General features: G+C 24.0%; 2 protein-coding genes and 1 long non-coding RNA gene across 3 annotated transcripts; all 3 read right to left on the bottom strand.

The window, feature by feature from the left end:
- Positions 1-4838: 4838 nt before the first annotated feature.
- LOC126897243 (uncharacterized) lies at positions 4839-9300 on the bottom strand. Its single transcript, XM_050670708.1, has 2 exons — positions 9138-9300; positions 4839-6331 (listed from the first exon to the last, which is right to left on the bottom strand). Exons 1-2 carry the CDS (start codon positions 9231-9233, stop codon positions 4841-4843), a joined length of 1587 nt encoding a protein of 528 aa, XP_050526665.1. The 5' UTR covers positions 9234-9300; the 3' UTR covers positions 4839-4840.
- A 231-nt stretch (positions 9301-9531) lies between these two features.
- LOC126897303 (uncharacterized) lies at positions 9532-12579 on the bottom strand. Its single transcript, XR_007702066.1, has 3 exons — positions 12366-12579; positions 12174-12190; positions 9532-9765 (listed from the first exon to the last, which is right to left on the bottom strand). It is a non-coding gene; the product is annotated as an uncharacterized LOC126897303 (long non-coding RNA).
- Positions 12580-14092: 1513 nt separating this feature from the next.
- LOC126897244 (uncharacterized) lies at positions 14093-17395 on the bottom strand. The gene is made up of 2 exons (XM_050670709.1): positions 17168-17395; positions 14093-15956 (listed from the first exon to the last, which is right to left on the bottom strand). The coding sequence occupies exons 1-2, from the start codon at positions 17252-17254 to the stop codon at positions 14466-14468; spliced, it is 1578 nt and encodes a 525-aa protein (XP_050526666.1). The 5' UTR covers positions 17255-17395; the 3' UTR covers positions 14093-14465.
- Positions 17396-17853: the final 458 nt, after the last annotated feature.

Below are 17853 nucleotides of genomic sequence, written 5' to 3'. Positions count from 1 at the left end.
TTAAAGTAAAACAATTAATTCAAGTTATAGCCATAACTTTTAAAAAGCTTTCAACTGTTCTTGTGTCATCGTTGTATTGTTCACACAGTCTTTTTAATTTTTTCATTTACATCATTTTTTTTCACTACATTGTTCGCCACACTCATATCTTGCTAACTGCGCGTTATCCCCAGCAACTTCTTGTTGAATTTTATCAACTATTACCCAAGGTGTATTCGGTACTCACTTAAGAATTTAACTTCAACATCTTCAATCTACTAAATAAAATTACTCTGTACCTACTAATAATTTATCTGTCAAGGGTAAAATGCAAAGAATGCGGATGGTACTTCCTAATTTCTTTTAGCCTCGATCGCACTATATCAACATACTATTATTGTGGCCGTCAACTGTCTGTCCTTTTTAGTGTTTGAGTACTATGTTTAAAATAATTCTATTAATGCTTCGACATTTTCGTGGCTTACCATATGCTGTACATTTTATTTATTATATTATTAGAGTATAGAATATTTTTTGATAAATTTAGATTTATCCAACTTCTGTTGAACATAAGCAAGTAACTATACACCTATATAAAAAAAAAAAATGCTATGATATTATATTATTTTCACTGCAACTTTATTATTGTTGTGTTTAAATATATTACCGTCTAACCAGTGTTCGTGTAATTCTTGCTTGGCGGTATTTTGATTTTTCAAAGTACAGTGTGTCCGTGTAACCTATCTACGGGTGTCTGGATGTTTAATAAGTTGAAATTATTAATACAGCATATTTCTCCGTGTGTAACAACAACTGTTACCAAAATAAGATTTATAATCGCTTGAATCGTCCATGAGCAAAATATCATATTGTACATAGCATGTACATTTTTTAGTTTATTAGAGGTAAATTAATTTTTTATATTATTACTGTTTTATGGCGTAGTCTTTGGAAATGCCAACGGGGGCATCGAGTTTCGTTTGGCGACGCTCTAAACATAGTGAAAGCCAATCCGTGTCGAATCCTCTTGGACCGCCATCACTGCATTTTTCTGTTTTAATTGGTAATAAACATCGTCTGGGGAGACAGCCTCCTTTCTTCCTTCTCCTTCAAGCGAATGGACCACTAAGTAGTGTCAAAAAAATATCTTATGGATAAGCTGTTTAAAAACACTACTACTTACTGCTTTTTTTATAATTGAGTACGTTTACTCCCACTGAGCCTATCTTCAGATAAGAACGCAAAGTCATTGGCATTGTTTAACATGTTTACTAAAAAACATAGTATACATATTTAAATTATAGTATACAGGTCGGAAAATTTAACCAACAATCTGGATTAATATTATACAATTAATAATTGAACTTTCAAAATTTTTATATTTGTCGTCTTTTAATAAATGTTTTTTTTTTATGCGGCCGTAAAGTAGTTGAAATCATGGCGTGTGTAAAATAATGACAAGGTGTATATATGACGGTACCCTTTAATGCTTTCCGTTCCATTTAACTTACAGCATTCCTATCGGTAAGGTGTGTTGACCGTTACTAAATGATAGAAGACACTCTACAGAAAAGCACACGTATTGCTTTATGGTCAGTTTGAAGTGGAGATAAAATGAACACTGCGATAATTCAGAAATCAAAACAGCGTTTTGCACGTGATCAAGTGTATGTTTCTATGTTAAATTACAAATTAATTTCCCAAAAATAGACTTGGTCTGGTATAAAAATAGGTTGAGCTGTATTTAGGATATAATTAAAAAAGTGAAAATTGAATGAATAAATTCATTACCGAATGTTGATTTTTAATTACTGATAATATTCTTAATAAATAATTATAATTTATAGTTTAGAGATTAACTGTTATAGTATTTAATTATTTTTAAAGCGCTAGGCGTTATCTTTTTGTCGATCGGCGTATTTAGTTTTGATATTAATACATTCACTGTAGGCGGTTATGATACAACCATTTACATTGTACAAAATCCATAATTATTCCTTTTATTTTAGCAATATATTACTCTGACTGTGTCAATTTCACGATTGTATCTCGTTCCACAGATGTTATGGAAGTATAATTAGTATATAGTTTTCAAATTATTAAAAAACTTTATTTAGGTATACGTTTCATAGAGTAATGTGCAGCGTGTAGATCTTATATCCTCAAACTCTTATGAACATTGAGTCAGCAGTATATTATTCTTAGATGAAGATATGTAAAAAGTAATACTAAGTTTTTAATTGTACTCTTTAAGAGAACACTGTACGCTTTAAATACTGTAAACAAAATATCCTACACTAATGGATTTAGAAGGACGTTGGACATCAGCAACGTGTTTATATTAACAAAACGAATTAGTTGATAAACTTTGATTACATGTTTTTCCTTGTGTGAATATTATATTTTTATACTTAAAACGTTTTGAAAACTATTGCACGATTTATTTTTGTTCTTTGTTTATCAGTTAAAAAAACTATTTAAAAAATTATAAATTATACTAATTCACCTTTAATCAAATCTCATAACATAAATGTATTCATTAGATTATGTTGTAATTTCAATCTACGTCCAAGCTATAGTGAGAAATAAAGACTGCTGTTGGTTTTTTTACTGATACTTAATATAAATTTATTAAAAGTATTTATATTGATAATTTATAGAAATTTAACTATAAAAATTTATTTATTTGTGGAATGATATTTATAAAGCTATATGGTTAACAATGACTACACTATATTCAAAAAAACATTATTTAAAAACAGCATATGGTGTCCTGTACAAAGTGTATAGTAAGTAAGGAAACAGGTCAATTGTTTTCGTCATTTGTATCAATTGACCTGTTTCCTTACTTAATGAACATTCTATATGACGATTTTTCTTTTGTTTCGATGTAACATAAAAGCATTGTCTTTTCGGCTGATTTTTTACCAACATTATAAATATTGGTAATGTTTTAGTAGAAAAAATACATTACATATGTAATATTAAATTCCATCTGAATTAGTTTTTCGTATTGAGTTTATTTTGTTACAAATAAATGACACAAAACTAACTAGGTATTATTTTATTAGGTAAAGAACGTTGATTATTTTTTGAATCGTGTTTGATGTTAAATAATAATTTTTTACTCATTTTTATTATTGTTGACGTTTTAATGATGAGGGGTCTCTTCAACGCTTCCTGACCTTAGAGAGACAGGTAAATAGGCACTACAATAGCAATAATAACATAAATGATGACTTGATGGCGATGTGGAGGGTCTTCTTGTTAATTACTAACCATCAAATTTAGTCATTAACATCAACAGTGGCTAGGCATCATCACGTTAGTGACGAGAGATAATCATTATTTAGAACACGTTACTATTCCAACCTAACACCTAAGTTTAGTAATTACCTGATATTGAATTGTTTTTACTTAAGAAAACCATAAAATGTTTTGCAAATTACTTTTAATGATTTGTCATCAAATAATTGTAATCATTCCCGTTCACATGTTAGTTTCCACTTGTACATTTACAACTAATATGTTGAGATATTTAAAGTTTTATAACTTATTTTTATACAATTAAAAACATATCCCACATCTTAAACCAATGACAAATGTTTATTTTAAAAATTATGCTTTATATGCGTTACTAATTTATAAATTTAAATTTAAAAAAATTAATTTATAGTCTATAAAAATTAAATCTCTGTTGCCTTGAGCATTAACATTTGTTTTGATTAGAACTATTTTTTTTTTAAATCTTAACATTTTTGAGGGTCAAATAATTAGAATTTATCTGTCCAAATTTTATGGGAACGATAGACTGTATATAAATCACGGCGGTGTTAGGGAAAACTGTCAATAATTTGAAAAAAAAATACATGTTTATATTATACATGTTTCAAAAGAACTATACGTTTGTTTTGGTGAAACAATATGTGTTACATCGACTATATCATAATATAGTCGTTCTATGATACAAATAGTTTCACTAATAAAACGTAATGAGATAATTGAGAAAAATTACAATAAAAAAAGTTGTTCTAATCGTAGTCTAAGAATGTGAGAATTATTAATAAAATAAATATTTGATCGAAAATTATAAGAAATGTCAGTTATATTCCAGAAATTCTATTTAAAGATATATTAACAGAGTTATCAGTTTATTATAAACCACTTGATTGCTTCCAAAATAAATACAGAAATGGCAATTTTTTTTTTTTGTTACGTATATTTCTTGATATATCAGCTATAAATTACTTTTTAAAATAACCCCTTATAAGTTATAAGGGTTTATTTTTTAACAAATATATAGTAACAAAAAATGGTTTCCCATTACTGTATTTATTTTGAAAGTAATCAAGTGACAAAATAACGAACTTTCATATCTAAAAAATATAGAAAAATTACTGGAAAGTTACAAAGAGGACGCCCAAAGAAAAAGTATTTTGAACATATCCTGTAAATCATGAATTTTTGTTTCACTGAAAAATTTGGTGTCAAACAGAGAAGAGTTGTTTCAACGACAAGGCATTGTTATTAATAAAGGATAATGATATAAAATAAGTCATTTTTATAGAAGTAATAAGACATTTTTTATGTATTTGCTAATATTAAGGTATTTATGTTCTAAATTTTAATATATAATTAACAATGGGTAAAATAAAACTACTGATTTAATTATATTATGTTCTTGCTTTGATTTACTTCTAAACACAAGCTGCTGTTCTATTTAAATAATTACTTTGCCGAAAAAACTTACAATATAAATTTTTTCTAATCATTATGTTTTATTTGCTAATAATAATTATTCGATAAAAATGTAAAATAGAATAGGTATTATAATTTTTAATTTATATAAAACAATTCAATTTTAAACTTTTCTAGGGAAAAAAGTTTTATTTAATGTTAATGAACCATTAATGAAAAATTTGATAAAATAAAAATCTAAAGGATATAATTGTTTTTTCAAGTTAATAATATAATTGTTAAATACAATATAAACTTCAAAAATACTCTTTGCTAGATTAGTTATTTCAGGTATACTTTGGTTATCCAAATGACTGTTCCAAAATGTAAAATAATCACTGCTTATAGCTCCTATTGTTACTAAATCAATAATGATTGCTTCTGAAGATCTGGGATTTTGAAGTTCATCCATGCCTAAATTGTTTTTAAAATCCGAAATTATGTTCTGTTTAACATCTATAATTTTTAATTCTTGAATAATGATGCTTTTTAACTCTTCACTCATTGATTCTAATTTTCGTTCTACGGATTCATCAAATACTAATTTTTTCTTATAAGTCAACATTTGGTTATATATTAACCGTAATGTTTGATTATTACTTTGAAGAAAAATTATTGACGATAATACTTCACAAGCTAAGTTTGAAAATATAGAGCTTATTAATATATTGACATGTCCATAATTTTTATTTTTAATTAGAATTTTTTTTAGTAACTTAAACTGCAACCATATAACATAGTAAATATTTACTTTGATTACACGAACCAAATGGTTTTGATACTTTACTAAGTTGAATGGTTCATTTATCCATTGTATTAAATAATATTGAGATAGTTGTTTTAAATCACTTTTTTGACCCTGTAGAATTTTTGCGTACCCATTCCAGTAAAAATTACAATTACTAGAAAGTACAAACAAGTCACTAATTTTGTGAAATTTATCTCGTAAAATAAAATTGTCTATATTGAATATTTTAGAATTTTCTATATCTATTTCACTGAAATTTTCGTAATTATTAATGAAAGCATCTATGTCTGTTTTATTTATACCGTAAAGTATATTTGATTGATCTTCCTCCTCATTGGAATGCAAAGTAGGCAGGTAGTTATTTTCTTGACATAAGTTAAAATATTCAATCAACAATTTTTCGTATAATACAAAATCTTCATTACTTTTTAGGGAGAAATCACTAGGATTGTCATCAGCAGCAATTATCCGAATGAAAATTTTCCAAAACCAATTATGGGCATTGACTTTACCAGTATATAACAAGAAAATCATTCGAGACATAATACCTCTGAGGTTAGAATAATATTTGTCATTAAATTTTTGTTGCATATTGTATGATTTCACTCTTTTTATATCATGCAATAAACAATATACTACTAAACCGTTAACACATTGTAAAGCTTCTATTTTTTGTTTGTATTTGATTTCGGACAGCATTTTTTTTTCGATACATTTATTGTTTCCGTTACAATAATTTGTCAAGTAATTTAAATCCTCATCAGTAAATATTATTGGTCCTTTATCGCTATACATTTCAAATGTTTTATAGTCATTCATCACTGTCTTTATAAATTCTTCACTATATACTACTTCAACATAATTTACCTATAAAAACATATTTGTAGTTATTTTCTAATTTTTATTAAAATAAAGTAGTAAAGCGATTAAAACGTTTTCCTCGATATTAATCTTATTTGTTTTAATTGTGAATTTTTATTTTATTATAAGAACATTTTTAGTATATAATTTGAAAATAAGTTAGACGATGCTTAAACTGGACGGATATAACATTAATGTGTATTTATAAGAGTAATAAATTCGAGAAAAATATGTTTCATGTTAGTATAGCGTTATTAGCTTTGATTCGTAACTGAGAAATTATTGGTTTTACAAAAAGTTTTTTTTCTGTGATATTATACAAGATTATTCTGCTCTTATTAAATCGTTTTTGCAAAACGATACGTCAAAAAATCACAAAACGTACCTAGTTGAAGCTATAATTTTCAAAAGTTCACCTCTATCTCCGTTAAAAAGAAATATGTTTTATTTTCTCTTTATAGTGAAATGAATTTTTGAACATTGCATGGATTATTATAACATATTTGTTTATAATATCTACTTCATACATATGTCTTGATGACAAACTATATTTTTAAAAATACGATCATTAAAACAAGGTATTGAGTGCAGGGACAGAGACCAAACCGAATAGGGCCGATTGAAAAAACAAAATACTTTGCATATGTATAAATCCTACCTTGACCTAAACCTTAATTTTAAATTTTTAAAAAACCAAACCGTAACTATAACCCAACTAAATTGACTTATAAAAATAGATTTTTAAGATTTTTTTAGGGACATTAGATGGAAGTGAATTTTAATAATTTTAAATAATAACTTTTAAATCTAAAGTAGAATTTTGTTCTGTGAAGTCGGAATCCAATAATGAGGTCAACGTCAAATATATTATAATTTTAATATATAGTATTATTATAGTGGCGACAAATCGTGTCTTATTGGACATTTCCATAACATTCCATAAAGTTATTATGTGCAATTATCTACGTGTCCCAACGGTAAAAATAGCTATGTGGGTATTTTAGCAAATGACAAACATATTTAAACATATTTATTACGTAGCAGCAGCTTTAAATAATTAGTCTAATACACATAGTACGAAACGTGTGTTTTTTGTCAATTTGAATTTTTACGTCATACATATAATATGTAATCTATGAATCAGCAATTTTATTTCATTTTATTTTAGTGTAGATGTGAATATGGACCTTTGTTCTCGGTCAGTCATTTACATTTATTTAATTAATAGTATTTATTTAAAGAACTATAAATTAATTAGAAAAAAAGTCAATTTCTCCCTCTGTATTATTAGTCGTGTCTGGAGCTAAATGATTATTTTAATGGGGCAAGTCGACTTATCTTTTATTAGAAAACATTTTTATTTATCTACCAATTTAACCCGATGACCACTAAAAATTTTTTAATTTTAATTTATATACATACAACGAAACGTACAAAATTTTCTCACTTTCTTTTTATCCAAAAATCCCCCTGGTACACCAATGATTTAAACTAAAGCCTAAATTTCAAATACTTTTTATTCGTGATTTCGTGATTTACTTGTATTTCATTACCTATTGTAATAAAAATAATTGTATTTGCCTATGTTAAAAACTTACACTGTAAAACAAAATTATCATATCGTTTTGCAAAAAAATATTACTGCGATTTATAACAAATATATATGTTCAAATTAATTATTTTCGAAAATTCTATCATTGTTTAGTTAATATATTTAAAAATATTTCTATAAAAAATTTGCCAACATACTGTAATATATTTTACCCAAGAAGATCATCTTGCCCCATTTGTTACGTTGCAATTTTTTATACTACTACAAATTATATATTATTATTTAAAAATTCTGTAGAATTAAAAATATTTTTTTTGAAATTATTTGTTTAATTAATTAATTAATTTAAATAAAAATTAGTTTTTTTCTTTTTGTATTAAAAAAAAATGTTTAATACTGTAGTTTTTTTTTTTTAATATTAATAAATGGCTATTGTTCATTTGTATTTGTTTTTATATAATTTAATATTGAGTTTTTTCTATTTAATTTAATTGTTTCTAATTTCGATTTAATTATTATATTTTTTCAATGTAAAATGCAAATATAGTTTTATTGCTGAATTATATATTTTTTTTATTTAATATTAAATCATTCAATTCGTTAAACAAAACGCCCAATCAATAATTAATGGCAATAACTTTTTTTTTGGAAATTTAAATTCGTGTAATTTTTATTTTTAACATTTTTTGTTAGTTCAACTGTTTATCTAATATATTTAATTAACTAAATTAGTCAATTTTGGCGAAAAAAAAATTTACTTGTATACTTTAATTTTTTTTAAAAATAATAGACTCACAATAAATCATAAAAGTTTTATTAAAAATAGTATTTTCTATAATTCAAGTCTTATGTATTTTTACGCTATTTCTTAAGTTTTATAAAAAAACTACTCTCATTAACCATTTTTAAACTCCCAAGGAGTAAAGGAACGGGTTGAGTTGTCATGACCAAATTTAACTTTCTAAAATTTACTTTATTAAAATTATAAAAAAATTATAACGATTTAAAATTTAGTGTTAGTTAGATTATAAATTGTTTAAAATATATCAAATCGTTTTATTACAGTGATTTCAATAAATATTAATCATAACAATATAAATTTTAATATTTATAATAGTCTATAAATATAAAGATTTATATTTATATTGTAATAATTAATATATTGGCTATGATTTAATTTTGATTAATGTATTTTATAACAAATGATTTATACAGAATATTTTATTTATTATTGTTCATTTTTTAATAAAAATTGTTTACCATGTTATTGGTGTTACTGATATTCTTAGCCTTGATAGATTCTATAAAACAGCTTGTCGTAAAAAACACGCCAAAGATTTTAAGTAACAACATCATTACAATTGAAATAGTCAAAAACTACAATCAATTGACTGATATAAATTTTTATAGCGATATTTAAGCCGTGAATTCTTAATCCAAGTTTTATTATATCAGATGGTTTTTTTAAATGGTTAAAAATAATTTACCATTTATTTAACAAGATATATAATATTAAAGAATTAAATGTTTATGAAACAGAAGTTCTAAAAAAAGAAAAATTTAAGGTTTTATATTTTTTCTTAGTTTGTATTGAATAAAACTATTATACTTACATTTTTGAAAAATAAAGTATAAAATTTATGAGTGGTGTTAATTTATTTGAGTGTTATTTTTAGGCTTATTCACTTATGATAAAATTTGATAATTTTGTTTTTTTTAGTTTAACATTTACACAAATATATATATATATATATTCTTTAACTTCGATGCAAAGCTGAGAAGGTATTTTTTTATGTCTGTCGCTCTTTTTTTCAGACTTGTACAACCTGATTTCTTCTAACGATATGTCAAAAGATCACAAATGATATAATTTATTAAAGAAATTACCCTAAAAATTAAAAAAAAATTCCTTCATGTCCTGTAAATGAGGAAATTCTCAAAAAGTATACGATTTTTAAAAGCGGTAAATTTTGACATTTTTTTTCCTTCAAAACTGTCATAACTTTTTTAAAAATGAACAAATTAAGATAAATTTTATATTAATACCTTGGGTATTTTCCTTTCTTTGGGTATATTTTTTTTTGATAACTGACCATTTATCTGCTCACAAGGAGGGGTTTAAAAACATCATGATCTGCTCAAAGGTTTAACTTTTTTTACTTAAATTTTGAAAAAAACTATAAATTACTATAAGTTAATAAAATAAAATTACTACCAATGATTTGTCCTCTATATGTAAACAGTTTCCGAATTTAGACAAAAAATATTATTTAGATGTAAAAATCATTGTTTATGAAGTTATTTTTACTTTAGTTTGTCATAACTTTTTTAAAAAAGAACATATTTTAATAACTTTTAGTTTCAATGCGAAGTTGAAAAGGTATTGGTTTTACTATGATGTTTTTTTTTGTGTCTGTTACCACTTTTTCTCAGCTCTCACTGGATTGATTTCTTTCAACGATACGTCAAAAAATCACAAATCGTATCTAGTTGAAGACGTTACCCTCAAAAATTGAAAAAATTTCCCTCGTTCCCCGTAATAGGGGGAAATCTCCAATAAATTACAAATTTAAAAATCGCTAATTTTAAAAAATTTCTCAATTTTTTTAATTAAAACTGCCATAATTTTTTCAAAAATAAACAAATCAATATATTTTATTATTTATAGATGCTTGATGTCTTTACCTATTATTTGGTATATTTTTTTTGTAAATCTGACACTTAACTTGCCCACTTTTATATATATCTTAAATTAAAGTTAATCAATGCACTTTATTATGGAAAATACAAATTTCGGACTTTATTTTGTCTTCACGGTGAAAATGGCTACCGTATGCTATTTTTGTGTTAAAATTCTCGATTTTATATTTTACATTTTTAACTTTATAATGCTATGACATATTGAAAAGTGTATGGATCAATACAATTTTTTCATGAGAAGTAGTATTTATATATATCTTTCATTGGACTTTTTCTTAATCAGGATATAAATTAGGAAATAACAGATAATGTAGCTTTTGGAATAAACCACCAATTTTTTAAAATTAAACACTATCTAAAGATTTGCATCGAAGCGTTTTTTATGATAGTGATTTTAATCACTGTCAGATATCATAATACTTGATTCAACTATGCTACATCACCACTGTGCTGCGACCCCCACTGCTGGGTTTTTTAAAATTAATACATTAGTATTTTTATATAGTCTTTTTAAAAATCTGTCCCTTTACCCGCCTACAGGTGAAGATATAAAATAATACCTTTGCGCAAAAATTTAACTTTTTCAACATAAATTTTGAAAAATTTCTGGGGTTTACTGAGTATTAAACATATGTTTATTTAAAGCTTTTGTTACATTAGTTAAAAAAAAAATATCCCGATACCTTCTTCTATGAGCAAATTACTGGCATAGTTAAAATACACAATACTTTTGTGTTAAAATTTTCGATATTTTATTTTTTTAGATTGCTATAATTTTTTAAAAAGATATGGATTAACTTAATTTTTTTTTTTTATGATTATTTTATATATGCTCTATTCATTAACATAGTTATATTTAAATCGAACCATTTTTCTCTATACAGGAAAATTCAAAATTTAATTTGAAACATACAAACTTTTTTTACAACATACGAATATAGAACATTTTCAATTAAATTTTTCAAAATGTTCAGAAACTTTAACCATATGTTAAATTAAACCTTATGTTACATATAATAAAAAAATTGTTACAACGACTTATTGTCTATATGTAAACGGTCTCTGTAGTTAGACAAATAATATTATTTTTGTATAAAATTAATATTTTTCGAGTTGTTATTTTTGCTTAAATTTGTCATAACTGATGTCTATTAATTTCAAAATTTATAAATTCATTAAAAATCATAGTAATCATTTCTATAAAACTTTTTTTATTTAAATATAGATGGCACAACTGAAATTTTCAGAACTATACTTCGTATTGTTAAATTCTATAAAATACTCAGCACAGTGAGGATGTAGCATAGTTGGGTCTAGTATAGGTGATATCTGACAGTGATTAAAATTATTACCATAAAAAACGCAAATCTATAGATAGTGTTTAATTTTAAAAATTAGTGGATTATTCTAAATATAACATAATCTCCTATTTCCTTATTTATATCTTGATTATAAATTGATATTTGACATATGACTTTATGATTTATAAGTGTAATATATGAATAAATATTTATTATAGCAGTTAAATATAGTATGAAATTGATATTTAATAATTTAATATTGTAATTTTTTATAAAAATGTTATTTTTTTATTACCTTTGATGTCTGTTTCACTATGAAAACAAAATAAAGTCAGAAATTTGTTTTTTTCATATTAAAGTATAATATATAAGTTTTAATTTAAAATATATATAAAAGTGTCAGTTTTTCCGGAACTCATTCAAAAATTTAGCTGAAAAAGTTCTACTTTCTATATGCTTATACCTTCTTTTTAAGTTTTGAACTCACCTGTATTAAGGGAAATGGTCCGATTTAAAAAAAAATCTTCTCAGCTTCGCATCGAAGCTAATATACTAATAGTCAGAAATACTCCGCGCCTAGTTTCACCTAAAATTTTGTTCGTTGATGTGTTGTGTGAATTTAATATTAACCTAGATTTTTTCAGTTATTTTTTTATATGTAAATATTTGTCTCTACTGTACTACAACCCCACTTTTCAGCGATCTTTTTTTATACTGAAAGTTATAAATTATTATAAAATATATTTTATAAGTTTTGATTTTCTTGGCTACGTCGCAGTTTGCGATAATAAACCTGTATTAGCTTTAACATTTAAAAAACGCATTATAAACTTAAGTTAATAGATATGCTTAATTTTTAAATTTATAGTTACGTCAATTATTAATATAATCAAAGTTATTGGTTTTATCAATTATTATATGGTGTTAGATCGAAGTGTGAAATAATTTTGCTTATTACCATTATTATTATTTATTTTGCCTATCTTCTTAAATTAAATTAAATTAATTTGATGGTTATAAATGTTTAAAATAAATTAAATTTATTAAGTGGAAGCAGTTACTTATCCATTCTTTTCATGTTTTTTCAATAAAATTATTTAAATAAAAAATGTTGTTAATTGCATTAAATAATTGTTCTTATCTTTTTTTTTGTTAATAAATTAGTCTAAATTTGATAATTATTTTGTTAGTTATGTATAGTATTTTTTATTTGTGATTAATGATTACATTAATGACACATTTATTAAATGTTACTTCTCATTGTTTGATTGTTAATATTATTATTATTATTATTATTATTATATGTAAACTCATTCCAAGAAATCAAAAAATAAAAACCTTTTTTTGAACCATCATGATGTTCATAATTAGTTTTCAGATACTTTGTAATATATTAGTGTTGTTCAATTAGGCTATCTTACTAGTAAAAATATTAGTCTACATATGTTCAATTTATAGATTATATTTTTCTATTTTATTAATAGATTTTATTTTGATTTATTAATTATGTTTGATACTAATCTTAGTAATTAAGTCATTCTATTTCCTTGTGATAATAGATAGTGTTCACGTGGGGTCAGCTACCCTTATCCTAAACTCTAGGATGCCAAATCCAGCCAAATCTATAAATACCATAAAATTTTTTTTCTTCTGTTTCCTATACTTTTCTATTAGTTCTCTCACAAAAAATAGTTGCTCTATTGTTGCGACTTACCAGGGATAAATCCAAACTGGTTTTTAGTTATAAATGTCTCATTTCTTATTTTCTTATCTATTACATTTTTCAACATTTTTATTCTATGATTTATAAGCTAGAGGCATAACTCTATTTTTTTCCATTACTATAATTATAACTCTATAATACCATTCCTCCATTCTTTTGGTATTTTCCTTTTTAATAAGATATTATTGATAAGATCCTTCAACCACTTTATGCCAACACCGTCTAATATTTTCCATACTTCTACTAGCACTTCATCTGGTCTAGCTGCTTTATTGTTTGCCTTTAAATATAACGTTTCTTAGGATTCAAAATAATATGGAACCATGTAATATTAAAAATTTTAGGAAAATGTGTTTATATATATTTAATATTTATTTATATTAGTAGACAACTATAATTACTAGTAATACAAATATTTCAGTTTTAATTAATATTTTTATATCATTCTATCTAATTATTAATTAAAATATTTCAAATATTTTGTTTCCTGAAATTATAATCCACTATAATACACACTAGAATAAACCGTATCTGTCCGCGCTACACACCATTACAATTCGTATTAGAATACTTGTAATTTTCCTTAAGTTGTTGTTTAAATTTTATGCATGAAAAAGTAGGAATTTTTTAAAAAAAAAAATATTTTTATTTTTATACACCAATGTTTAAAAATATACTGTTAATGTAGTCTAAGAATATACATGTATGTATTTTATTACATAGAAAACAATAAATATAATATAATTTTATACAAAAGTTAACAATAATTGTTATTGTGGGGAGAAAAGTATTAATTTTAATAAATCAGTAAAACATTTTGTCCATACAAACAATAAGAAACAAATATGTTCTCCAAAACATTTATTATGGTATATAAAATGTTTTTTCTAGATCAAATGAGCCATTTCGAAAATACTTTATAAAAAAATAATTTAAATGATTCATTCTCTGGCCCAAATATTTAATATATTTTGCAAATTTAATAAATATTTCTATCATTTTTTTCATAATTTCAATGATTTCTGGTATATTTGTATTATCCAAAAGTGTATACCATAATTGGATATGTTCTTTTTTTGTACCCCCAATTGCCACCAGTTCATCAATGATTATATTTGTAGATGTTTTTTTTCCAAGCTGATCTATATCAATTTCTTTATTAAATGTCAATATTATACCTTCTTTATTATCATTCAATAATTCTAAGTCTTTAATTATGTTCATCTCCATCTTTTCTTTGATTAATTGTATATTATCTTTAATTGATAAGTCAAATAACTCTAGACTTTTAAATTTCAACAATTGATAATATATATTCCATAATATGTGATCTTCACTATGTAAAAACAATGTCGCTGTAGTTAATTGACAAGATAACATGAGAACAATAGACTTAATATATACATAGATATGATTTTGATTTTTTAGCAGTACTTTATGGAGTAATTTAAATTGCAACCAAATAATGTAATAGATATTTAATTTAATTACTTTTATTATAATATTTTGATACTCAATAAACTCGAATGGATTATTTATCCAATTTATGGTACGATATAGTTTATTTATTTCCATTTTTTTTGTGCGAAAATATTCTTTGTATTCACCCCAATTAAATTTATAGGTTTCAGATAAAAAGACTAAGTCGCTAAATTTATGAAAGTAATCAATAAAAATAAAGTTATCTAGATTAAAGAAATTAGAATTTATCATATTAAACTTTTTGAATTTATTATAGTATTCATTCATAAAAGCTATCATATCAGCTTTACCTATATTTTCATAAAAAATATTCGAATGAGATACTTTTATTTCAGGATTTGAATTGGGAAGATAATTATGCTGCCGGCATAAGTTAATATAACTTACTAAATCGCATTCATACTGATCAAAGTTGGTTATGTTAGTTTTAAAAAAAAAATAGGGCCAATTGTCTACTGCAATTATCCGAATAAAAATTCTCCAAAATAAATTGTGATTATAGATTTTGCCAGAATATAACACACTGAACATTCCCGTCATCATTAATTTTACAAAATGAAAAACACTAGGTCCTATAAATTTCTGTGGTTTGTTGTACAAGAGCACACTTTTCATTTCATTAAGTAAATAATATATAAATATGCCACTAACGCATTGAAATGCTTCAATTTTTTGTTTGAACTTAATTTCAGACAGTGATTTATTTTGAATGCATTTGATGTCTCCACTACATGTACTTGTCAAATAATTTATATCATCATCATTAAAGTTAATCGCACCCTTGTCGTCAAATGATTCTAAAGTTTCAAAATTATTTATAATTGACATAATGTATGACTTTTCAAAAACATAATCAATGTAGTTTGCCAGCACCTAAATATAATATATTCTATGTCAACCATTATAAATATAAAATAGATTATCCTTTGCAAGAATTTACAGGGTTTCCCACTGTGAATTACTAATTTTAACATTAATTTATATAGTCCACTTAGTAAATCACTGTGAAACCCCTGTATGTATACATAGGACAAATATATTTTTTTATACAATTATTTTATAACTCAAGTATTTTAAGAGCTATACAAATTTGAATTCTGTAGTGATTATATATCTACATTAATACAGTTTCATTTAACTCTGTACCATAATAAAATCGTTAACTCGCGTATCGTAATTTTGAATAAAGATTGTCGAATTTATAGTGTTTTGGATTTCAATGGAACAATTAAAACTAAATCAACTTTAAAGATTTTTTTTAATATACGATTAAAAATATACGTCTAGGCGACTTATCTTCTATGAGTAATCAACCTTTTAAAAATAATAATCATTTAACTTCTGGTGGATACCATAGTTTTTTAATAGCTTTAACTATTTGAATAATGCTTGGATCGAAATAAAATTTATCAGTGGTAATATTAGGGACAAGAATTCTATATATAATTTTTCATTAATTACTTTTAACATATATTTTTTTAAATTATATTTTCTACCACAGTTCTCAAGGAGCTATGAAACCATTAAAAATGTTTTCTTTTCAAATTTGTGTTACATTATTCAAAATAAATAAGTAAATAAAATCTATGGTTTATTTGTGGGCTATACATATTAAAAAAAAGAAATACATTCCGGCGACTTGACTTCTATGAGTAATAGGTTTTTTTATTAAATTGAAAATTAAAATTTTGAAATAGTCTCGTATTGTAAATTTATTATTCAGTTTCATAACTGATTTTTGAAATTTAAAAAAGTCGTATTTGACATACACGTTGAATATTTTTTCATAGACCATTATTAAGCCTATGATTTGGCTATAAATATCTAAACGTCTTTCGCTAATTAATGTTTATAAGAGGTATAAAAATTGAGAAGTACTTTTTTTCGTTTTTATTAAATACACATTGTAGAGTTTTACGGCAGAAATTAAAATTATTATCAGGTATCAATTAATATTAGTTTTAAAAATATTTGAATTATATGCTCTAATGCTACTCTGACTATGCAGGATCGTTTCTGTACTTTACTTTACTTATTGTAATAACATAAATTATTCTATGTAAATTATTAATAAAAATATATACCTGATTGTAATTACTACTCGAGTTCATTGACTTAACAATATAGTTAAAATACAATAATAATAGTATATAATTAAACAAATACTTCATTTTTTAATATAAAATTTATAATTCGATTTATTGATTATTTTGCGTACTATTAATTTAAACTTCAAAATTTTTTAATCTGATGGTGTGTCAACATTACTATTAGAGTATCTAATATTAAATACTTAATACATTATAAAATAAAACTGAACAATTTGGTAGATGTACATTAATATAATAAAATATTAATGACAAATAAAGCTTTTAAATTATTTTCACATTAACCTCTGAAATTTGAACAAAAAAAACAAATATAGTACCTAAAATGAATGTATTAAAACGTAAATTCGAACTTGCGCGTGTTTTTTTATTAAAATTTGCAACGTCATATATGACGTGTTTAAATATCAGTATAGATATTTTATAAAATCAAGAAAAAAACTTATCAATAAATTATTTATATTTATGACCTAGAAAAACTATAAGTACGGTTATATTAAAAAGTAAAGTACAGTCAAGTGGAGTTGAGGTATTATTAATTGAGCATTAATTGATATCTGACAATAATTAAAATCACTGTTGTAAAATATTTCAATGTATATTTGAAACTTATTATAAATATAATTTAGAGTACCTACTAAAAATGACATGAGTTTTAACTA

This window comes from Daktulosphaira vitifoliae, unplaced genomic scaffold (assembly GCF_025091365.1).
Source record: "Daktulosphaira vitifoliae isolate Bord-2020 unplaced genomic scaffold, ASM2509136v1 Scaffold_2, whole genome shotgun sequence".
Taxonomy (NCBI): domain Eukaryota; kingdom Metazoa; phylum Arthropoda; class Insecta; order Hemiptera; family Phylloxeridae; genus Daktulosphaira; species Daktulosphaira vitifoliae.
This window is presented reverse-complemented; position numbering and strand designations above follow the sequence as displayed.